General features: G+C 37.8%; 1 protein-coding gene across 1 annotated transcript in view; it reads right to left on the reverse strand.

Annotated features, from left to right (window-relative positions):
- Positions 1–1828: 1828 nt before the first annotated feature.
- Positions 1829–26410, reverse strand: part of TMEM38B (transmembrane protein 38B) — a 43017-nt gene continuing 18435 nt past the window's right edge. The window contains exons 3-6 of the mRNA XM_004600445.2: positions 24584–24768; positions 23464–23551; positions 16825–16942; positions 1829–2634 (exon numbers count right to left, since the gene is read on the reverse strand). Coding sequence (XP_004600502.2) covers positions 2398–2634; positions 16825–16942; positions 23464–23551; positions 24584–24768 — 628 coding nt within the window. The 3' untranslated portion in view covers positions 1829–2397. The remainder of the gene's footprint in view (positions 2635–16824; positions 16943–23463; positions 23552–24583; positions 24769–26410) is intronic.

Genomic DNA, 26410 nt, shown 5'->3' on the forward strand with positions numbered 1-26410 from the left:
AGGACAGTAGAACCTAGGGCTAGGAGGACTGGTCCATGGTTGAAAGCCTGCTTCAAGTGTTTAGGGAAAAGGCAGTTGGGATACAGAAGAGACCACTATGACAAAGATAGATGGAAATGATCACTCTGGATAAGAACTGCATGCTGAAAGTAGGTAAAAGAACAAACATGATAACTTCTCAGTAACTGTATTGCAGACCTGTCGCTGTCACTGTCACTGTCATCCCGCTGCTCATCAATTTGCTCGAGCAGGCACCAGTAACATCTCCATTGCGGGCTGGAGCAATAGCACAGAGGGTAGAGCATTTGCCTTGTACATTGCAGACCTGGATTCGATTCCCAGCATCCCATATGGTCCCCTGAGCACTGAGCATCCCCAAGTGAGCATCCCACTTTTTGGTGTGACCCAAAAAGCAAAAAAAAAAAAAAAAAGGAAAGTCTGCAATTGCAGACCATAATGCCCAAACGGAGAGGTGGAGGAAGAGAGAGAGGGGAATTGAGAGAGAGAGAGAGAGAGAGAGAGAGAGAGAGAGAGAGAGAGAGAGAGAGACTGTCTGCCATTGAGAGAGGCAGGGGAAAGGGGTAGCAGGATGGAAACTGGGGACATTGGTGGTAGGAAATGTACACTGGTAGATAAATGGGTGTTGGAACATTGTATGACTGAAACCCAATCATGAACAGTCTTGTAACTGTGTATCTCAAGGTGATTCAATAAAGGAAAGAAGAAAAGGTAAAATAAAAATAAATAAATATCCTCAATGAAATGAACACCTCACCAAAAATACTCCAGCTAGATTATCGTTCTATTTTTAAGAAAAAAAAATACAGAGCTACATGGGCAAGCAACAGATTAGGAATTTCATAGCCTTGAAATCTGTTTTGCAAGGAGCATATAAAATCTTTCTGTAAAAGGCAAACTCCGCAAATACACATAACATCTACAAAATTATGACAATAAACTCCTGGCTGACAACCACCAACTGAGGGACAAAGAGTGGCAGAATGAAACAGGAAACTAAAACCGACTTTCTTCTGCTCCCTGTAAAAGACACATCAGAAACATCAGTGTAAACACTAATGGCTCAAAGTCAAAGGCTCAGAAATGATCTTAGAGGCTAACAAGTTCCTTAGAAAGGTAGGAGTTGCCATACTTATCCAGACAACACAGACTGGAAATTTTTAAATGCTCTAAGGAACGAGGATGGTCATTTCCTAATAAGGATCAATACTTTAAGAAGAATTCACACACTAAATATAAATGTACCCAATGATGGACCACCAACATATTTTAAACTAAGTAGACCTGAAGGAAGATATTGACAGAAACAAACAAACAAAAAGCAGCTAGAGACTTTAAATGCCCCATTATCACTACTTGATAGATCAAATAATCTAAAACTCAAAAAGGAAATTTTGGCCTTGAAGAAAGAAGTGAGGAAAAGGGCCTAGCAAACATATATAGGGACCTTTAACCCACAAAAGATGAGTACACATTCTTCTCCAGTGCAGATGAGACATTCTCTAAGACTAATGACATGCTGACCCTAAGCAGCTAACATGAGAACTGGTCTACAGAACTGAGAAAACCATGGCAGGGATGTGGGATAGAGGTTTGGGAGGGTGTGGGAGGGGCACCGTGGAGAACTGGGGGGCCTTTGCCACAACAGGAGGGAAGCGGACACTGGTGGAGTGTATGGGGTTAGGATATCATATGCATAAATCCCCATAATTAACAGTGATGCAAATCAGTATGACTAAAACAAAAAATTCTTACAGAAAAAACATAAAAAAATAATTCTCCATTGGTACTAAATAAGTTATTTTAACAATTTGCTTTTAATACAAGTATAAAACAAGATTCCTATCATTTTAACTATACAGAGAACCACACTTCAAAACTGTCAATAATTAATAACATTAATTTTAAAGTTTTTAACTATATCAAATATAATATAGAACTCTTAAATAATGTGTCACAATATTAAAAAGAAGTATCTTAACATTCCAAAACTGTATCAAAAGTCCTCCCCCACAGAATTTTTAAGCAAGTAAAAAGTATAATCCCTGCTGGTGTTTACAGTTAATACTTTTAAACATAAATTTCTAACTTAAATATGCCCTCTCCAAAAATCTATCGTCTTTCATAAATATAAAACTATAAAAATAATCGTCATAGAATCTTATTTATAACTTAGAAAAACAATTTTACATGATATCTCGTATCACTCAAGAATTATAATCCACAAGGGATAGCTCCCTGAAACAGAAAGTTCTTTCTTTTAGTCACCTCCAGTCGTTAAATAATCCTTATTTCACATCATTTACATAGGAATATTTATCACAATCTTACAGGTGAAAGAAGAAAAAAAGTTTTCTTTTAACAGTTCATCAAATAAATTTACTCGGTTTTCTTAGTATGACTCTTTTTAGCCTTAACCTCTGAAGCAATCTTAATATCTGACGATGATGAAGCAGTACCATTGACAGACAATTTATCTTCACTTTTTTTTTCAGTTTTCTTTTCATCTTTCTTTTCACATATTGAAAACTGATGCCGGCCAAACAACATCCGACTCAAAATATCCTCAACAGGAGCCAAAGACATACCAGAAGTCTCTGTAATCATCATGGTTATCTGGAGGGAAAAAAAAAGTTAATTCTGATTTAAATATTTTTATTTTTTTGTCTCTCAAGACAGATAGTACATTTTAAAGCATTCAAAATGCATTTATTTTTTTATTAAGGTATAACTGACATACAACATAAATTTCAATTGTACTGCATTACTAAATATCTGCATAAACTATCAAATGATTATCATTGGTCTAATCAACATGTGCCCACACACTGTCAAGAAACAACACCTTTCTTGTGATGAGAACTCTTCCTGGTGGGGAGCCGAGCCAGCAGGACTCGGAAACTGAGTGGCTTTGTGTTCAGGAGACACTTCTGGCCCTATGATCAGGGGACACATCTGCAGGATTTGAATCAAGCAACCTAAGTGCCTATACTATCTCTATGGTCAGTGATGTGAGAACTTTTAAGACTTACTCCTGAGCAATTTTTTTGTTTCATTTTTGGGTTTTTTTGGTCATGCTTGGCGGTACTTAGGGCTTACCCAAGGCTCTGGAATCAGGGATCACTCCTGATGGTGCCTGGGGGTCTGTTTGTCATGCTGGGGATGAAATTCTGGTTGGCTGAATGCAAGGCAAAAGTCATACTCTCCTTATGCTATTTCTCTGGTCTAGAAACTTTCTGAGCAAATTTCTAATATCACTATCGCACTATTGTCCCATTGTTCATTGATTTGCTCAAGCGGGCACCAGTAACATCTCCACTGTAAGACTTGTTGTTACTATTTTTGGCATATCAAACACACTATGGGGAGCTTGCCAAGGCTCTGCTGTGCGGGCGAGATACTCTCGGTAGCTTGCCAGGCTCTCTGAGAGGGATGGAGGAATCAAACCTGGGTCAGCTGCATGTAAGGCAAACGCCCTACCCACTATGGAGTGATTTTAGCTATCACTCCAGTCCAAATTTCTTTTTTTTTTCTTTTTTTTTTTTTTTTAGGTTTTTGCCTTGTTAAATTTTTTATTGAATCATCATGAGCTACACAGTTACAAAGTTGTTCCTGATTGGCATTCAGTCATACAATGCTCCAACACCCATCACTTTACCAGTGTACATTCCTTATCTTCAATGTCCCTAGTTTCCTTCCTGCACCACCCCTAGCCTGACAATGTGACAAGCAACTTTTCTTCTGTTCTCTGATTCTGTATCTTCTCCCCATTTCTGTGTCTTCTTCATTACTTCTCTTACAGTCTTAGTTTATATAGCAATCACATAGGGTGGTGACAAAAAGGTGGATTGAACATTAACAAATCAACAAAGAGGGTTAAGACTACTCCTCCAGGAGATTAACACAATCTCATCTAAAATATTACTCCAGATTACTAGGAGATCCGCTTAAGGCTGGGATCCCATCAAGGGTTTGTTTCTTTCTTCTTTCCTCAGCTAGTAGTCTACTGAATTAGTTGAAGTAAATCTACTTCTAATATTTCTTTTTTTTTTAATTTATTTATTTTTAATTAGAGAATCACCGTGAGGGTACAGTTACAGATTTATACACTTTTGTGCTTATACTTCCCTCATACAAAGTTTGGGAACCCATCCCTTCACCAGTGCCCATTCTCCACCACCCGTAAACCCAGTGTCCCTCCCACCCTCCCCAATCCCATCTCCCCCCCACCCCACCCTGCCACTGTGGCAAGGCATTCCCTTCTGTTTTCTCTCTCTAATTAGCTGTTGTGGTTTGCAATAAAGGTGTTGAGTGGCCGCTGTGCTCAGTCTCTAGCCCTCATTCAGCCCGCAACTCCCTTCCCCCACATGGCCTTCGACTACAATGTAGTTGGTGATCGCTTCTCTGAGTTGACCTTTCCCCGGAACGTGAGGCCAGCCTCGAAGCCATGGAGTCAACCTCCTGGTACTTATTTCTACAGTTCTTGGGTGTTAGTCTCCCACTCTGTTATTCTATATACCATAGATGAGTGCAATCTTTCTATGTCTGTCTCTCTCTTTCTGACTCATTTCACTCAGCATGAAACTTTTCATGCCCATCCACTCGACTACAAAATTCTTGACCTCCTTTTTTCTAACAGCTGCATAGTATTCCATTGTATAGATGTACCAAAGTTTCCTCAACCAGTCATCCGTTCTGGGGCATTCGGGTTTTTTCCAGATTCTGGCTATTGTAAACAGTGCTGCGATGAACATACATGTGCAGATGTTGTTTCGATTGTACTTTTTTGCCTCTCTGGGATATATTCCCAGCAGTGGTATTGCTGGGTCAAATGGGAATTCAATATCTAATTTTTTGAGAGTCGTCCAAATTGTTTTCCAGAAGGGCTGAACCAGTCGGCATTCCCACCAGCAGTGAAGAAGGGTCCCTTTCTCCCCACATCCTCTCCAACAGCGGTTGCTTTTGTTCTTTTGGATGTGTGCTAGTCTCTGTGGTGTGAGGTGGTATCTCAAAGTTGTTTTGATCTGCATCTCTCTGATGATTAGTGATGCAGAGCACTTTTTCATGTGCCTTTTGGCCATTCGTATTTCTTCCTTGGTAAAGTTTCTGTTCATTTCTTCGCCCCATTTTTTGATGGGGTTGGATGTTTTCTTCTTGTAGAGTTCAACCAGTGCTTTATATACCATTGATATCAACCCCTTATCTGATGGGTATTGTGTAAATATCCTTTCCCATTCTGTGGATAGTCTTTGTATTCTGGTCACTGTATCTCTTGCGGTGCAGAAGCTTTTTAGTTTAATGTAGTCCCATTTGTTGATCTCTGTTTTTACTAGATTGCTTAGTTCCGTGTCACCTTTGAAGATACCTTTATCTTCAATATTGTGGAGGGTTTCGCCGACCTTGTCTTCAATGTACCTTATGGTTTGTGGTCTAATGTTGAGGTCTTTAATCCATTTTGATCTGACTTTTGTGCATGGTGTCAGGTCAAGGTCTAAACCCATTTTTTTGCATGTGGTTGTCCAGTTGTGCCAGCACCATTTGTTAAAGAGGCTTTCCTTGCTCCACTTCACATCTCTTGCTCCCTTATCAAAGATTAGATGGTCATACATTTGGGGTTGTGTGTAGGGATATTCCACCCTGTTCCATTGGTCTACGGTTCTGCCTTTGTTCCAGTACCATGCTGTTTTAATTGTTACTGCTTTGTAGTAAAGTTTGAGGTTGGGGATGGTGATGCCTCCCATCATCTTTTTCCCAAGAATTGTTTTAGCTATCCTTGGTCCAGTCCAAATTTCTAATATACATTATATTATTATTAACTACAGTCACCACACTGTCTATTATATCCCCATATATTTTTAACTGTATGTTTGTACCTTTTTATCCCTTTACTCATTCTGCCTCCCTTAAGCCCATCTCTGGCAACCACCAATCTATCTGGTCAATGTGTGACAGTGATGTTACTTACATATCTTTTTATACATCTATAGGTCTACCTGTTTATCTTCTTGAAAAAAATTCAAATATTCTACCAACTTTTTTCTATGTTTTTGGTCATGGTGGTTGTTAAGATCCGGATATAAATAAGACCATTTTTTATTTATTCTTTAATCTTTTATTTTTATAAAGTTGTTCACAATGATTTACTATATTCAATATTCCGATACCAATCCCACTACCATTATACTTTCCCACTAAATAAGATCATTTGACACTTGTCTTTGATTTATAACACTTACCATAATGACCTCAAGTTATTCTGTGCCAAACAGCAAAGTTTCATACTTTTTTTAAACTGAATCATACACATAGTAACTGTGAGATGCACAGTTACAAAGTTGTTCATAATTTGGTTTAAGTCATATAATATTCCAAGATTCCATACTTTTAAAAGATTAAGTACTGTTACATCATGACTTATTTTTCATTAATCAATCAACACTTTTTTCCCCCACAATACTGCTATCAAAGAATACTGCAATGAACAAGGAGGTAGGCTATTATTACAATATTTTAATTTTCTTCAGATAAAAACCCAGAAATGGAACTAATGGATCACACGGTCCACCCATTCGAATTTTGAGCAAGTGACTGCATCAATTTACATCTCATTAACAGAGAGGGTCCTTTTTTCTCTACATTCTCAGCCACTCCTGTTATTATAATCTATCTTTTTAATAAGTCATTCTAATGAATATGGAGATATTGTGGTTTTGATTTTGTTTTGCACTGATAGTGATGGTACATATCTTTTTATACATCTATTCACCATCTATTTATCTTCTTTTTTAAAAAAGTCAATTCAGATCTACTATTTGCAAATACTATCGGAGTATTCTTTCATCTTCAGTATATTATCTTTTTATGTCGTTAAGGATTTCTATTACTGTATAGAGATTTTGAGTTTCACATAGACCCACTTGTATATTTTTGTCTTTGTTTCCTTCGCTTTTGCTGTCAGATTGAAAAGATCATTTATGATCCTTGTATATCTAATGTAAAGATTACAGTGTTTCACTTCTTATTTCAAAGTCCTTTCACTTCTTGTTTTGAAGTTTACATACTCTAAGTACAGCATTCCAGATTTCTCTTGTTTTCCACTTGCATAATACACTTTTTCATCTCTTTACTTTTAGTATGTGTTCTAACTTCAATGATTCTCTTGTAAGTAGCACTGTAGCACTGTCCTCCCGTTATTCATCGATTTGCTCAAGCAGGCACCAGTAACATCTCCTTTGTGAGACTTGTTGTTGCTCAAATACGCCACGGAGCGTATCAAATACACCACAGGGAGCTTGTCAGGCTCTGCCGTGTGGGCAGAATACCCTCAGTAGCTTGCCTCTCTTGTAGGTAACTTAATATAAATTGGTTGTGTTGTTTAGTTTTAATTGGCAGGGAGGGAAGCACATCTGGAGAGCTCAGAATTTACTCCTGACTCTGTGCTCAGAGGACCATATGCAGTACTGGAAATGAAGCAGAATTAGCATCACACAAAACAAGGGCCTACCTCTCCAGCCCATTTTACTTTTGTTAATACATTCTGAAACTCTGTCATTTGAGTGTAGAATTTAATTATTAACATTTGAAGTGGCTGGAGCTATAGCACGAGTAGGGTGTTTGCCTTGCATGCAGCCAACCCAGATCTATTCCTCCATCCCTCTCAGAGAGCCTGGCAAGCTACAGAGAGTATAGAGTATCCCACCTGTACGGAAGAGCCTGGCAAGCTCCCCATGGCATATTCGATACGCCAAAAACAGTAACAACAAGTCTCACAATGGAGACGTTACTGGTGCCCACTCAAGCAAATCTATGAACAATGGGAGGACAGTGCTACAGTGCTACATCTGAAGTAATTATTTGAAAGCATATACTTACTGCATTTTGTTTACTGGTTCTTGGTTATTCTGTTGTTCCTTTCATTTACTATATCTTTCTCTTGCTCTCTTCTATTTTTGCTTAATGACTGTCTTTTTTTTTTATTGAATCACCGTAAGATACAGTTACACAGCTTTCATGTTTGAGTTTTAGTCATACAATGAAGAACACCCAATCCTTCCACCAGTGCACATTTTCCACCACCATTGTCCCCAGTATTCCCCCGCATCACAGCCCTCCCCCTGCCTCTATGGCAGACAATTTCTCCCATACTCTCTCTCTCTACTTTGGCACATTATGGTTTCAATATAGATAGATACTGAGAGGCTATCACGTCTTGTCCTTTATCTATTTTCAGCACACATCTCCCATCCCGAATGATCCCTCCAACCATCATTGAATTAGTGATCCCTTCTCTATTCCAGCTGCCTTTTCGCCCAGCTCATGAGGCAGGGTTCTAATCATGGAGCAATATTCTTGGCCCTTGTCTCTACTGTCATTGGGTGTCAGTCTCATATTATGTTGTTTTATATTCCACAAATGAGTGCTGTCATTCTATGTCTGTCCCTCTCTTTCTGACCCATTTTACTTAGCATGATATTCCCCATGACCATCCATTTATAAGCAAATTACATGACTTCATCTTTCCTAACAGCTGCATAGTACTCCACTGTGTAGATGTACCAAAGTTTCTTTAACCAGTTGTCTGTACTCAGACATGCAGGTTGTTTCCAGATTCTGGCTATTGTGAACAGTGCTGCAATGGCCATACAGGTGCAGATGTCATTACTACTGTACTTTTTTGAATATACTCAGGGTATATTCCCAGAAGTGTGATATTGCAGGTTCATATGGAAGCTCAATTTCTAGTTTTTTGCAGGAATGCCCATATTGTTTTCCAAGAAGACTGGAGAAGTTGGCATTCTCACCAACAGTGAAAGAGAGTCCCTGTCTCCCCATATCTGCGCCAGCACTGCTTGTTCTTATTCTTTTGGATGTGTGCCAGTCTCTGTGATGTGAGATGATATCTCATTGTTGTTTTGATTTGCATCTCCCTGATGATTAGTGATATAGTGCATCTTTTTCATGTGCCTTTTGGCTATTTGTATTTCTTTTTTGAGAAAGCTTCTGTTCATCTCTTCTCCCTATTTTTTTTTATGGGGTTGCAGGTTTTTTTTCTTGTACAATTCTACTAGTGAATGACTGTCTTTAATGTTATGTACAGATTACTTTTTCATTAACTTCTATCTACTATATAGATCTTACTTTCTAATTACCACAAGGATTAAAATATCTTGAGTCTAACTCAAGTTAATAACATATCTGAAATATTCTAAAGATCTACATTTTTATTTTCCCCATTTTTATTATATATCTTTTTATCTTGTATATCTTTTATTGTAGTTATTTGTACTACTTTTATCTCCTAACCTTCATACTAGCTTTAAAATAAACTAATCCATTATCATTAGGTCATATTTACCTTTGTGAGTAAGATTTATACCTTCAATTTTGCTTGTTGCTAAGTAGTACCCTTTTCTGAATAAAAATGTCTTTTAACATTTCCTATAAAGTTGACTGAGTAAAGCTGAATTCCTACATCTTTTTGTCTGGAAAACTATCTCTTTCAGATTATAAACAATAACTTTACTAAGTAAAGCATTATTTCATTTAATGTTTTTTTTCTTTTAGCACTTTGAATATATCATGCCACTATGTCTGGTCTGAATAGTTTCTGCTGAAAAACCAGCTGATAATCTTATGGAAGTTGCCTTTTACTTAATAATCTGCTCTTCTCTTGCTGTTTTTAAGATTCTCAATTCTCAAAAAAAAATTTCTAATTTAGTTACAATGTATCTTTGTGTGAGTCTTTGGTCTCATCTCATTTAGACTCTGTGGGTCCTATTTGTCCATCCCAAGTTAGCAAATTTTCAGCCATTACTTCTTAGAAAAAAATTTCTGCCATCTTTCTCTTATCTTTCAGGAACCCTGGATTGCAAATGATAGCTTATTTGATGCTGTTCCATTAGGTCTTTGACTCATTTTCATATTTTTTTATCCTTTTCATTGCTACTCATTGGATGAGTGCCACTACCCTTGTCTTCAAGTCCCTAAATGTTTCTTCTGTTTCATATGCTGAACAAACTTAGTGTGCTATTTCTGAGCAGTGCTGAGGACACATACGTGTCCAAACCCAGCAATTCCCGACAACGGGGCGAGCGGTTCAATGTGAAGGAGGGCCTGAGTATACAATGTAGTGCTGCTTGGGCCCTGTGGTATGGGGGACTACCTGGGCTCTTCCAGTGGTGGTCAGGGGCCACCACAGCCACACCTGTGGTACCAGGGACAGAACTGGAGTTAGACACATGCAAGGTACATGCCTAACTCCCGTATCATTTCTCTAGTCCCCAAATCTAGTGTATTTTCAAGTTCAGTTATGACCTTCATCTGGGTCACTCCAATTTATTGCTCTATTATATTTTCCATTTTCCTATTGAAGTCTCATTGTGTTCAAAATGCTTTCTAAATTCAATAGCCAGGAGAAGCAAACTAAGTTAGGCTCTGAAGAATCTCTGTTTTTCACAAGTCTGTGCTTAATACGGGCATTATGCAGTACTACTGGCTGACAGAAGAATGTTGAATGGTAAATACCTTCAAGGATCTTATACTTTAGAGAAAAAGTGTCGAGGAATGACAGAAAAATAAAAGTATAGAATAAAGAAATGGAACACATTTTAAGATTTTAAATTTTTTTTTTTTTCTTTTTGGGTCACACCCGTCGATGCACAGGGGTTACTCCTGGTTCTACACTCAGGAATTACTCCAGGCGGTGCTCAGGGAACCATATGGGATGCTGGGATTCGAACCCGGGTCGGCCGCGTGCAAGGCAAACGCCCTACCCGCTGTGCTATCGCTCCAGCCCCAAGATTTTAAATATTTAAAGATTTAAAAGATACAGCTTAAAAAATTATTGCCATACAATTAAAAGGTAAAGGAAAGGCATGAATGCAAATGTGACTGCCTGCAGAGAAAATAAAGAGTCTACATACAATGTTAACTTTCAATTTAGGCAGTTACAGGGTAAAATACAAGAAAAAAAAAAGCTTGCTCAGATAGTTCATTAGAATAGTAAACTACAGTGGCAAAATTATACTGGTCACAGCTTTATTTCATTAAGTGAAATAACACATGAAAGAATTCAAATTAAAAAAGTAATCCACAGTCAGGGAAATAGCAATGTATTTTTCAAAAATCAAAAGAGAAGAGTGGATCTAAAGTATACCCTGAGAACAAGAAGGTCAGTAAGCATTTTCCAAAGTTGAGAGTTTTAATAGAATCTCCACTCCCAAGAGATTCAACACTCATGCGAGAAGTACCGCTAGCATGAGAAATTCTTAGTGGGACAGACTTTGGAGGTTCAAGGACTTAAGTGAATTCAGCCTCTTATCAGACCTTAATTCCCCAGGGTGATACAAATGGTGACAAATGAGATGACCTCTATCTTTTACAAATAAAATATATAAAACTGCTCCCCTGTTTAAGCAAAATATTTTTTAAAAAAAGGATTAAATAGCACTTGACTTCATGGTTTCTTGCTTATTAAAGAGGGAAAGAAAGTAAGAAATTGAAAGTCCTCATATTTAGGGATGGAGTAATAGTACAGAGTGTAAAATGCCTGCCTGGCACGCAGCCAACCAAGTTTCGATCCCCACCATATGGTCCCCCACGTCTACCAGTAGTGATCCTTGAGCACAGAGTCAGAAGTAAGCCCTGAGCACCGCTAGGTGTGGCACTACCCTTCCACCCACCAGAAAAACAGTACTCATATTTATAATATATTCTAAAGTATAGATTAAGGTAAGTAAAACAAGATGGACTGGGGGTACTCAGAAACATGAGGGGGGATGGGAGGGGGACCTGGGCACTTTAGCGGTGGTGAGGTGGAGTAACTGTATTCACCAAATCCATGAATGTCAACAGTATTGCAAGCACCTAGCCTAATATATAACAAAATATATTAATAATAATAATGAAATAATTCTGGTAAGAGTTATATATGCATAACTATGATAATGGCATGAGACTACTCGGAGCATTAACTGAAGTCAACAGGCAATGTGGATTTATTATATGTTCATACAATATATACACCTTTTTTTAAATCTACATAGGTTTACCACAATTTAGGAATTAAACTCTAGCTGAATTCAATGGGAGAAAGGGAGCAATGTCAGGAACAGTTATGTGCACTGTTTTAAAAGAACTGAGACTATTAAAAAAACTTATGCATTCTATAGTCTGATAAAACCATCTCGATTAAACCTCAGGATTGTACCATTTTAAAACTGCCTGGAGTGGGAATAAGTGCGCCAAAACTGACAATGGTTGAGCAATATTGGCACTTTGGTAACATTGTACCCCTAAAGCATTAACATTTCACTCCTGAAAACAATGCAAGTTTCCAAACATACAAAATACACAAAATACATATTTTTAAAAACTAAAAATAGGTGGTTCTAAACCCACCACATTCTTTATTTACTAGTCCATGTTATAATATTTCAAAATGTTCTGGAAAGAGGTGACATGCAGTTCATTAAGAGTACAAATAATACTTAAATACTTTCATATGCTCTATAGTGCCTAACATGAGTATAATGAGTATAACTTTTGAAAGACTATCAATTATCTATATAAACAAAATATGCACAGATAATCTCTCTCAACCCAGAGCATGTTTTTTCCTCTTGTGGTGCTGCAGTTTATTCTAGGAAGTTTCCTTCCATGTCTTCTAATAGAAGTCACCTTCTCCCTAATAAACTCTTGATGGCATGTTTCAGATTTTCTGGTCACTCTATTCTCCTTCACTGATGGTGTCATTTACTCTGACAGCAAAAATATTTAATCTGGGGCTAGGAAATATTTCAAAAGGCTGACACTGCATTCATGCCTGATATGCAGGAGGCTTATTTTAATCCCTGAGCACACTGAATGTAGTCCTAAGGCCCCCAAGCACCGCTAGGTATAAGACAACTAAATAGAGAAATTTATCTCTGAGAGAGTATTTTGGTTTTATCAGTCAACTAATAAATATTTAAAATATGCCACTTGTAGGTCAAACTGTTGCTCAAGTGAAAAGGACAAGTGCCACATATATGAGGACCTGGTTTTGATGCCCAGCACTGTGGGGACCCAGGACACAGTGAAGATCTTGGCTCCCAAGCCTCATCACAGGGGGTAGCCCCCAAACACCACGACAAGAATGACAAAATCTTCTACAGGGACAAGGAAGACAGTTCAAAGGGTAGGAGCACAGGCAATAGATCCTGCTTCCACCTCAGAACCACATGGTTCCTGAGCACCACTGGGAGCAATCAGTCAAAACTGAGCTCATAGTGGTCCAAGCACCATCAGGCATAGCCCCAAACAAACACAAAATCTTCTACACGCATTACAAAACAAGCCTCGCCTACCTCCTCATAATCTAAAAGTATTGTGCAAATGTTTTGTACTTCTTTTTAGACAATATTATCTTGATGACAGAGTTAGTCTAACTTAATGTTTATATGCCTGTTTATGTCCGCAGAAGGCCTGGTAATGCTGGCTCTTAATTATGTATTCAACCTATAATGTGTGAATGCACCTCTCAGCACATTTGGCACGACCAACCCCTTTAAAACCATCATCTTATGACTTTTACTTCATTGGTCATTTCTTTAAAGTTTCCCACTCTGAATCTTTGTTTCTAAACAGCAGAGAATTCTAAGGCCTTGTCCTCATTCCTTTTTTCACTCTACACTTTTGTTCCTATATAATATTACTACCTCCCTAAATTAATTTCTGACTTTAATATAATTTTAAATATACACTAATAAGGAAGCTGGGGACATAACACATAGGCCAAGGTACACCCAAGTCCAATTCAATCTTTGACACTTACACGGTCCCCCAAGCATTGCAGGCTGTAGCCCTGGAAAAGCCCTGACACCATCAGATGTGGCACTCAGCTCCCACTGGGGTGGCCGAGGTGGCCCATTGTACCACAGGGATCTGAGCAGCACAGCAGCATCTCCATATCCTAGCTCAAAACTAACACTACTTAGGAGAGAACTGGCCCCCTGAGTCCCAGGAGCACTTCCTAGGAGCATTCTCACCCCCAAAAGAACTAGCAGGGGGCTGGAGAGATAGCACAGTGGGAAGGGTGCTTGCCATGCACACAGTCAATTCAAGTACAATCTCTGGCATTCCATGTGGTCCCCCAAGCATTGTTGGGTGTGACTCTCCAACCTCCCAAAGAAGACTAGTAAGACTTTTGTATGTTTTAGAACCACACGGGGCTGTGCTCAAGGCTTACTCCTGGCTCTGCATTCAGGGATCACTCCTGACAATGCTCAGGAAACCATATGAGGCACCGGGGATCAAATCCAAGTTGGATGCATCCAAGACTTATGACCTACCTACTATACTACGGCTCCAGCCCCCAAGACTATTAAGATTTTTTTTAAACTGCATACTGAAGTTTATACCAATACCCACAGGAAAAATTCAAACAATAAATGTGCAAAAATATGTAAAAAACAGTAAGAAAAACTGTGAAAGTGGCTGATTCTTCAGAGCCTCAGAAAACTGTATAGTCAGACTTTTTAATTTTTGCTTATCTGATCAGTGAACCAAATATATCTGAGTTCTATTTTAATCAATATTCCTCATTTTTAAGTTTCATATTTTCCATATATCTGAGGGCTATCACTGTATCTTCTCTGTGCAAGCTCTGTTAATTCTATCAAGTTTAGGTTGTTTTTCCCTCAATTTTTTAGAAGATGCTATATGTTAGGAGGACAAGCCTGCTGTGATACATGTTGCACAAGTATCTTACCAGTCTGGCAGCTGATTTTTTTTTTTAACTCTGTCCATGGTGCTTTTTTTTTTGTGATATACCTTTAAAAATGTATTCAGTTCCATTTATTAATCAATTCCTTATAAAATAAACACCAAAATTAATGCATGGAAAAATATCTACGTAGAAAGTTGACACTGATGGTGGGATTGGTATTGAAATATATGCCTAAAACTCAACCACCAGTAACTTTGTAAATCATACTTCTTTAAATTAAAAATTACTTAAAGATAAAAAGAAAAGTTTAAATAGTCCTTATCAAATATTTAACTAAAAAGTAATCAATCCCAGTTCAATCCTCAGCATCGCAGGCTTCCCTGAGCATTCTGGAAGCAGCCCCCGAATAAAGCAGTGCTGAGCATCCAACCACCCCTCCCCAAAAGAATATAAAACGGACATAAGCTATATTAGAGAGCAGAGAAAACAACACTGGACCAGAATTACAATGTTATTAGCACTGTCTTACTGTCATCTCGTCGTTCATCGATTTGCTCAAGCAGGCACCAGTAACGTCTCCATTGTGAGACTTGTTGTTACTGTTTTTGGCATATCGGACACGCCACAGGTAGCTTGCCAGGCTCTACCGTGCAGGCAGGATACTCTTGGTAGCTTGCCTGGCTCTCCGAGAGGGACACAGGGACAGAGGAAGTGAACCTGGGTCGGCTGCGTGCAAGGCAATCACCCTTACTGGCTATGCTATCACTTATCACTCCAGCCCTAGAAAAGTCATTGGAATTACAGTTTAAAAAAATCAAATAGGGGGGCCGGAGCGATAGCACAGCGGGTAGGGCGTTTGCCTTGCACGCGGCCAACCCGGGTTCGATCCCCGGCATCCCATATGGTCCCCCAAGCACCGCCAGGAGTAATTCCTGAGTGCAAAGCCAGGAGTAACCCCTGAGCATCGCTGGGTGTGACCCAAAAAGCAAAAAAAAAAAAAAAAAAATCAAATAGAAACAATGATTCTGATTATTCAAATGACTTGAAAATGACAGCAGTAGAAGAGAGAAGAGCAAATAGTTTTAAAAACAAATAATATTTAATGGAAAGCTGTCTTACAATGTTATTTTAAAAAAATCCTTCATGAACAGATAGTAGGGGGAAAATCTTTTAAAATCAGCAATATACAAAAAAGATACATTATTTCTAAATGGGGTTCATATTACAAATGAAAGATACAAAATTTAAAAAGTAAGTCAATGTCTACTATATTATCAGAATATAGGAAAAAATCCCATGACCATCTCAACTAAATGAAAAATAGGCATTCAACAAAATTCTACACATAAGAAAAAATTCTCAACCTAATGAAAAGTATCTATAAAATGCCCATATAACCATATACACAATGGCAAAAAGTTGAATGCAATCCCACTAAAGTGAAGAACATGGGCCCTGAGCATCTCAAGATGTAGCCCTGAAGGCCCCTGAGCACCAGTGGGGTGGCACTGGCAGTCACTGGCACCACTGGGACTGAGCAGCACCATATCATCAAGCACCAGCAGAGAACTGTCTGGTCCGATTGGCTAAGAATTGCTTTGAGTGTCCCCCAGGTTCCCCGAGCACCATCTGAGAGGTACCAAATCCATCCCACATTCAAAGCAAAACAGAAAATGAAACGATTTACCCACCTCCTGTATCATGAAAGAGCAAAGCTACTAACGAGGCAATAATAAGAGACTACAAATATATCCCAAAATAACATTTTTAATTTTAAAGACTTAGGGAATCTCTTAAATGCAGTTCATTTAACAAATAAAATACCACTACCTTTGAGTCTCTGAGTAATCTTGGCTATTTCCACCACTCTCTGGCCTCCAATATATTATTAGGTTATCTGCAAATCTTTCCCATGGCCTCAGCATAAATAAGACATAGAAGAGCTATGTTTCACAGAGTGATGGATATCATGAATAAACTCCCCCAAATTTTTAATTTTAAATAATGCTAATAAAAATAAATTTTCCTGATACTTGCCGAGCATGCAGAATTCCGCTTATGCAGGATTTATGATTCTGATTTATACTGTGAATTCTTACCTTTGTGGCCACAATAAAAATGGTATACAGGAACATAAGATTATGCTTTGCTATTGGCAGATATTTGGCGTGCTGGAATGTGAAGATAATTGACCCCACCAGGGTTATCTTGGCAGGGCTGAAAATAAAACACAATTGAAATTGATAATTAATACTCTATAATTGCAGAGTACTCTATAAAATGTGAACTAAATAAGTTAACAGACCAAATGAGTTCTGTGAATAGACTTACAAAGTTTCAGAAATGCTATTATATAATGTTATCTCTCTTCACTGGTGGGAGATATAGCCATTAATAACTTCCCCAGTCTGAGGAGGGAGACTTGACCACATATCCAGGATGCCCAGAGAGCCAGAAATAAATAAGTAAACTCAAACAGAACAATACCAAGACACAATGTAATCAAAATGGCAAGAGAGGCCAATTATCTAAAGCTGCAAGAGAGAAGCAAAACCTCAAATACAAGGGAAATAAAATTCACATCAGATCTTTCATATCAAATTCTATCAGCAAGAGGGGAACTAGAATAATACATTTAAATTACTAAATGAACAGAATCTGATTTTTCTCTTTTTCTTTTTTTCTTTTGGTATTTGGGCCATACCTGGCAGTAACTCGACACTCAGGGATCACTCCTGGTGGGTTCAGAAGACCTTATGGGATGCTGAGGATCAAACCCAGGTTGGCCTCATGCAAGGCAAGTCCCTGACCCACTGTACAATCATTCAACCCATTGTACTATTGCTCCATACCCTAAAAAGAAAGTCTAATCAAGCATTCTCTACCTAACCTAAAGACTGTCATTCATAATTGAGAGAGGAATTAAACACATTTTCATGGTCAATGGTTGAAACTAACCACAAGTGTGTGTGTGGCGGGGGGGGGGCTAAAGGTAGGTAAGATAGAGAAGAGACCAGTGTGACAATAATAGCTGGAAATGAACACGCTGGACAATATTTGAGGGTTAAAAGTAGATAAGGGATATTCTTGATAATCTTTCAGTATCAGTATTGTAAACCTCAACACCCAAAAGGGGATGGGGGAGTTGAGAGAGAGAGAAAGAGAGAGAGAGAGAGAGAGAGAGAGAGAGAGAGAGAGAGAGAGAGAGAGAGAGAGAGAGAGAAAGCGCCTGCCACAGAGGGGGAGGTGATGGGAGGGAACCTGGGGACAATGGTACTGGGAAATGTGCAATGGTAGAGGGATAGGTGTTAGAATGTATGATTGAAACCCAATCATGAACAGCTTTGTAAGGGTATATCTCACAGTGATTCAATAAAAAGTAAAAAAAAAAATTTTCAAACACAGGTGTAAACATTTGTTGCATCTAAACCAATGCTGCAAGGAATGGCCTTCTACTTAAAAATTTTTTTAAAAAAGTAAAACAGCCAAAATCCTCATTGAAAAATAGCAACCAATACCCTAAATCAATAATTTCTAAGTGCTGCTGGGCTGATCTCTACAGGCTAGGAACAAGCCTCATCCATGAGTGAATCTGTTGAAAAACTTAGGTACGTGGGTTTTATGACCGAAATCTCCAGGCTCTCACAGAGTTGGAAATGGGCGACCTTCCCCCATTTTCCTGTTTTTCCAGGAGCCTGGCAGTCATGCCCATGAACTTATATGGCACCATGTAAGCCCATTAATGGCCATGATCCAGAGACTCACAAATAAATCTCGGAAGAGATCAACAGCTGCAGAGATGCCTTCGGACCCCAAGGTCACCATCCAGTTAAAAGTTCAACTCCAGCTATATCACCCGATTTAAAATTTTAGAATTCTTGGAGCGACATTTCCTACTCCATACCACTGATCTACGAGAAGTAGCACACCACATTGGATGGGGTGTAAAAATGAAGGCAACTAATCTCAATCAAAAATATGCATGTATTTATTAGCACACAAGGTTCAACCTCTAACAACATGCTAGTAATCTCTTATACAAGAGTTTAATGGCTCCACGGTGAGATAGAGCAATCTTCACAACTTTCTTCTAAGGAAACTTTTTTTGATCATTTTTAGTGAATTATTCAAAACAAGCAATACAAAATAATAAATTATTTAGGGCCAGCTTTTGAGGCAGGCTTGGGTGGTAGTTGAGAAAATTCAAACTAATAGTCGTGGGAAAGTGTAATGGCAATGGGACTGGTGTTGGAATATTGAATGTAACAACTTATTGTGACCTACTTTATAAAAATAATAATTTCTAAGTGTCAATGGACTTACCTTTCCTATTGAAAGACTCAGAGCGGCTGGGTAGATCAGGGGACAAAATTTAACATGCTGATTCTTAGAGGAAACAAACTTGAATTCACACAAATCACAAGCTCAAAGTGAAAAGATAAAACAATTGTACAAGCTGTGAACAGTAGACTAAAAAACACTATACTTTTGTCAGACCAACTAACACCAGACAAACTAACATTCAAGCTAAGTTAAGAAAGTACTGAGAGATGAAGGGCCAATGAGATAGGACAGTGGCTAGGGTGCTTGCCTTGTACGAGGCCGATCTGGGTTCAATCCTCAGCACCATATTGGTCTCCCAAACACCACCAGGAATGATTTCAGAGCAAAGAAACAGGAGACAGCACTGAGCACTGCCGAACCTGGCCATTAAAAGTTAGAGAGAGAGAGAGAGAGAGAGAGAGAGAGAGAGAGAGAAAGAAAGAGAGAAAGAGAGAGACCAGGACAGACATTAGTATACTCTTGTTAATACTTATGCACCAAATAAAGAGACAGTAAAGTCTGTAAAAGTAAAGGTAATTGTTCAAAGGCATAAAAAGATAAATTGATGATAACACACTAGCAGTGGGAGACTTCAACACACAATTTTTATTAGAGAGAGATCAGACAATCAGGAAGAAAGCAAGAGTACTAAATGAGAAATTAGAAGAAATGCAACTGACAAATACAGACTCTCTACCCTCAAAAAGCTAAATACAAATACACAGTCTTCTCTATCACACGTGTAACATTCGCCAAGATGGCAATAATAAAAATATCCATAAAGTGACAAAAAATGGAAATCATACTAAGTATCCTCTCAGGCTACAATACTACGAATGCAGAAAGTAAGAATTTTTTTAAAAGTGAAAAAAAATGTAAAGAAATACATATAATACTTGGAAACTAAATACCATACTACTAAATAACTACTGGGTCAAAAACAAAATTAAAGAAGAAATAAATATATTCCTGGAAATGAACAAAAATGAAGGAACAAACTATTAGATTTTGGGGGACCTAACTAAGAAGTACTAAGAAAGAAACTCCTATCTATACAGGCTTACATCAGGAGAGGAAAAAGAAAAAAAGAACACAGGCTGGAGAGACAGTATAGTGAGTAGGGCACTTGCCTTGCATGCAGCCAACCTGGGTTCAATCCCTGGATACCACATGGTCCCCTGAGCACTGCTAGGAGTAATTCCTCAGTGCAGTAATTCCTCAGAGCCAGGAGTAATCTCTGAGCATTACTGGGTGTGGCCCAATCTCTCCCACACCACAAAACAAGCTCAAATCTATGACCTAACTACATAACCTGAGATACTAGAAAAGGAACAACAAATGAATTTTAAAGTCAGTGAAATATAGGAAATAATAAATTAGAGCAGAAATCATAACATAGGAATCAGTAAAATAATGCAAATGGTCAATAGAAGCCAGAGACAAGTATCAGAAGAGGTTACTATGCATGAACAATCCTATGCCTCTAAGTTGAAAAATCTAGAAAAAATGGATGAATTCTTAGAGTCATATAACCTCCCAAAAGAAGGAAGTAGAAAACCTGAACATTCCAATCACCAAAAGGAAACTGAAACCATAATTAAAAATCTCCAAAAGAGGGGCTGGAGCAATAGTACATTTGCCTTGCACTCGATCCCCAGCATCCCATATGGTTCCCTGAGCACCGCCAGCAGAAATTCCTGAGGATTACTAGAGTAACTGAAAGCCGGGAGTAACTCCTGAGCATCACTGGGTTCAACCCAAAAAACAAAAAAGCAAAGAAACAAAAAAATATCTCCAAAAGAACAAAAGCCCAAGTCCAAACTGTAGGTTCACTATAGAGTTCTACCAAACCTACAAAGAAGACTTACTCATATTCAAACTACTCCAAATAATGAAGAAGACTCCTTCCTAAGAATACCTGCCAAAAGTCTTAGAGACCATACCAAAAAAAGAAACTTAGAGAGTGATATTCCTGATAAACATGGACATAAAAACTGTTAACAAAATCTTAGCAAACTGAATCCAACAATATATCAAATGATTACACACAATGATCAAGTATGACTCATTACAGTTATGCAAGAATGGTTTAACATATGTAATTGAATTAATGTAATCATTACAACATCATCTCAACAAAAGATAACAATCACCTGATCATATCAACAGATGCTAAGAATGCTTATGACAAAATTCAACTTTCAATGATGATAAAAATCATCAACAAAATAGGGCTAGAAGGAACTTTCCTCAAGATAATGGACATTACAACAAACCAACATCATATTAACAAAGAAAAATGGAAAGTCTCCTCTCTGAAACTGAGCATAAGCCAAGGATGTCCATTTTCACTGCTATTAATCAACATAGTCTTGAAAGTCCTCACCACAGAAATTAGACAAGAAAAGCAAATCAGAACAAAATTGAATAAGAAAGGTTAACCTATCACTATTTGGGCTTAAACTGCCTACAGTTTAACTGTGATAATATACATCAACAACCTTCAAGATTACACACAACAACAGCAAAATAACAGGCTAGAAAATCAAAAATACACTCAAAACCTGTTTTTTATATGTAAATAATGAAGTACAAGAGAAAGAGACTAAAAAGACTACCCAATTTTTAAGTGTTTAAAACACTGAATACCCAGAAATCAACAAAGAATGTGAAAACCCTCTAGGTTTTTAATGAAAGAAACAGAGGACAACACTGTCAAAATGACTGTCCTACCTAGAATACTATAGTTTCGGTGCAATTCCTATCAAAATTCCAATGACATTTTCCAACTACTTAGAACAGCACTACTAAAATTTGTATGGCTGAATATTCAAAGCCATGGGGGGGGGGGTGGGGAAGAACTGCAGTTACTCTGAAAAAAACAAGAAGTTGGAGGTATTGCATTTCCTGACTTTAAATTATACTACAAAACCAGAGCAAATAAAAAGGCGTGGGACTGAAATAAGGAATAACTGTCAGAACAATGATTTAGAATTGAGGATCCAGAGACTAAATCCTCAGATCTATGGAGAGTTAAATGTTAATGAAAGAGTTGGGGCACAAAGTTCAACAAGAAAAGTCTCTTCAACAGGGACCAGAGACCTGGGTTTGATTGTTCCTGAGCACCACCTGGAGTAATTCCTGAGTGCAGAGTCAGGAATAATCCCTGAGCATTGCCAGGTATGTGCCCCGCCCCCCCCCCCAAAAAAAATATATATATATAAATAAGAAAGAAAGAAAAGCCTCTTCAACAAATGGTGCTGGGAAAATTAAATAACCACATACTAAGTGAATCCCTACTTCACACCATATACAAAAGTCAATTCAAAAGGGATCAAAGATCTCAAGATTAGACCAGAATCCAAAACTATATTGAGGAAATTACAGACAGAACTCTATGATTTGAATCTCAATGGCATCTTCAATGATTAATTCCCTGGCAAAGGTAACAAAAATAAATAAATAAATGTGAAAAAAGATACTTGCACACAATGTATCAGATACAGAAGTAATGCCATATATATATGTACATATATATACATATATATATGTATATATATATATATGTACTCACAAAGCTCACCAACAAAGAAACCAATTAACCTCATCAAAAAATGGTGAGAGATGATAAACAGACACTTCCATGAAGAAGACAGTGTGGATGGCCAGTAAGTATATGAAAACATCATCATCAGAGGTTGTCAGAAAAATGCAAAACAAACCAACAATGCAGTATCATCTCACACCAGTAAGAAAAGCACACACTGAGAATACTGAATTGAAAATATCCCACACGGAAGCAACCAGTGTTGGTGGGGTTGTGGAAAAAAAAAAAACAAAGGGATTCTCATATTCACTGCTAGTGGGATTGTTGCCTGGTTCAGCATGGAACAAGGACAGAATGGATTATTTCCTCTAACATTTTTCTTACTTCGTGTTCTATCAAGCTCAATTGTATTTTAAAAACAACTAATTTATTGCTTTTACTTACATATTACCATAAGCTTGACATACTACTAAAACTAAGTATAATTTGAAATCTGAGTTCTGAATGATACGCCAGGTATTATGAAAATGTAAAGAGCCTGCAGCAAACTCCTTTTTATCCAGAAGTCTGTTCCCATATAGTTCCCTTCATCTGTAAGTACACGATTCCCACAAACCTCCAGCATCCAGAGTTTGTGTTTGGTTTTATCTGCTGAAGGTAAGCATTCGTAGAAAAGTGATCAGTATTTTAAAACTACTTTCCAAAGAACACATTTAGGATCACTTCCCTGGGTTCTTTTCTCATTATCACTATTAGTTCATTTTTGGTTATATTTCATTTACATTTAGTTTCCCCAGTATTTTTTAAAAATTTTGTCAACAAGTTCTAAAGGATAAATATGGGATCTCAATTGATTTATACAACTCACTAGGACATCTTCAGCCATTCATCAATTTCTGGTTTCCAAACTCCTCTTATTAACAATTCAAAGCTTGTGATAAGACTACCACCTGCACCTAAAAATAAAAAATAGAATAACAGTCAAATTTTCTAGAGAAGACATTTGAAATGAAGTCATAGTTCTATCCCCTGTCTTAAAATTTTAAGAGAAAACCCAAAATATATTTCTTAGAAGAAATAAAAAGCTGCCTGTGTAATTAAAATACGAAGACAACTGCAACTCTTCCCTTCGGGCCAGTATGGAAAACATCTACTGTACTATAAGTTAAGGCCTCAAGCACAGAATTGTGCCTCAAGGTTTGTTTCAGACCCAAAAAACTAAAATTCTTGGCTTTGTTATGCTCTTTACTGATCCAAGCTTTAGATACAGTATACTAGAGCAAGAGATTAGAGAAACTTTTTCAATTCCTACATACAGAGGAGCTCAACCATGAAGTAACATAGATTGAATATAAATCCACATCAATCATATTTACTATTTTCAGCTATTCAATAAAAACATACCCACACATGCACACAAATGAGCTACGCTTTTTCAAGTGCATGCACTATATAATTTCTTTTGTTGACTTGTTTTATCCTGGGCTCTGGGACTACTAATCAAACTAATCACAAAACTTTTATTAGAGTCCGACCCAAAATGAATACTTAGTGGTAGTAATTATGAATTAGTTTTAAATTAGCTTGATTAACCAACACTAACAAGGATTCTTCCAAAAAGACTCTCTAATTAAAGTATGTTTTCCCCATTAATGTAATTATTTAGCAGTTGTACTACTAGTAGCTGGACTGGAGCAATAACAAAATGGATAGGGCGTTTGCCTTGCACACAGCCTACCCAGGTTCGATTCCTTCATCCCTCTCGGAGAGCCCAGCAAGCTACTGAGAGTATCTCTCCCGCACAGTAGAGCCTGGAAAGCTCCTCAAGGCATATTCGATAAGCCAAAAACAGTAACAACAAGTCTCACAATGGAGACGTTACTGGTGCCCACTCAAGCAAATAGATGAACAAGGGGAGGACAGTGCTACAGTGCTACTACTAGTAGCTAAACTACTACGATATTTATAAACATATATATTAACATTACCTCGAGCCCATCCAATAGCTATCATGACTATCCAGCCATTTTTGTAATAGCTATTAGCATGTGTGACTCCAGCTACTATTTTCCAAGTTCTGGTCACTTCCTTCATTCCTGCAGCCAAGAGTTGAACAGGTAGGAAAGAATAGCCATGGGAAACTAGGTCACATGGGCAAAAAAATGCAATATACCTGAAATTTAAAAATTAAGCATTTTAATATAGAAATAAGTTATAAAAACCAAAATTAAAATTCAGCATATCAGCAATAACAATTAGGCAAAGCAACAACAAAAGGAATTAACCATATAAGTAAGGAAGCTGACTTCAAGAACACAAATTAAGTAAAGTTGATTTTTTTTAATTATGTGAGGTACAAAATAATCTTCCAGAAAACAATTACCAGAGGATTTTCACCTAGCTTGGGACTTTTAAATATGCTACATATGCAAAAAGTATTTACCGAGTTTTCTTATACAACAATAAAATTAAGTAAATGAACAATCACTTCTGGGGCAGGGACTTCTCTGGTAAGACAGAGTGTCTTTATTCTCTCAGAAATGAATTTTAAAAGAGCCCTTGGAAGCTAAGCAGGGTCTGCATTTCCACCACATAAACATCTTTACAGGTGCCCCTAGAGCAATCTTCAAACTACACCCCATCTGAAGAAAGGTCATACTTATCCAGGACAGGCTGCATGGGAAAAGCATTCTCACATGGCTGAAAGAATATGAAGCTGCTTCTTCAATTTGGCTGATTCAACTAAACTATATTCGTTTAAGAATAATTCACTCTTCCTGAGGTAAATTAGTTTTTGAAGTACATTACCATTTGTTCTGAGCATCTTTTTAAACAGTTTAGTAGTAATGCTAACTGTGAAACACACTGCTTTTTTTCCCTCCCCATTCCTAACATACACCCTTGGCAGCCACATTTGTGATTAAAGCAGATGTATATTCTTTCTAATGGAGTAAAATACAATATACAGTACCAAAAAAAAGTGTTAAACCTCTTCAAAAAGTTGTTAAATGAAACTCACTATTCATAAACTGTTTATGGCATATAAATTTGTCAAAATTTTGTTTCAGAGACAAGATGTCAAAAGTTTGTTCAGCCAGAAGCCTCTTTAACTCTTCACCTCTACCTATTAACTATTTCCTATTTTTTTTATTTTTTTTAACTGAATCACTATGCTAGACCCTTACAAAGCTGTTCATGACTAGGATTCAGTCAGATAGTATTCCAATACCCATCCCTCTGCCAGTGTACATTTCCCAGCACCAGTGTCCCCGGGTTCCCTCCCACCACCACCCCACCCCCTGCCTGCCTCTTATGGCAATGCTTCCTTCTCTCTCTCTACCTCCCTTCCTCCTTCCCTCCCTCCCTTCCTCTCTCTGATCCTACCCACCCACCCACCCTTGGGCATAGTGGTTTGCAATATTGATACCATATACTTTAAGGTCACTCACACTGTGAGATTGGGTCTTTATTTAATATACATTTTGAACCAAATCTTGATGGCTCTGTACAGTTATAATATCATATGTTTCAATATAGCTTTAATGCACTGGAGAAATAGTACAGTGGGTAGGGAGTTTGCCTTGCACACAAGCAACCAGGGTTCGATTCCTGGCACCCAATAAGGTCCCTCGAGCCAAACCAGGAGTAATCCCTGAGTTCAGAGTCAGGAGTAAGTCCAGAGTACTGATGAGTGTGCCCGACCCCCCCCCCCCCCACCTCCTTTGCCAAATAAAAAAAAAAAGAACATCAACATAGCTTGTATATAGTTTACTGTATTAAGGCTATAACACATATAATTAATTATAGTATCTTAC

This window comes from Sorex araneus, chromosome 1, assembly GCF_027595985.1.
Source record: "Sorex araneus isolate mSorAra2 chromosome 1, mSorAra2.pri, whole genome shotgun sequence".
Lineage (NCBI taxonomy): Eukaryota > Metazoa > Chordata > Mammalia > Eulipotyphla > Soricidae > Sorex > Sorex araneus.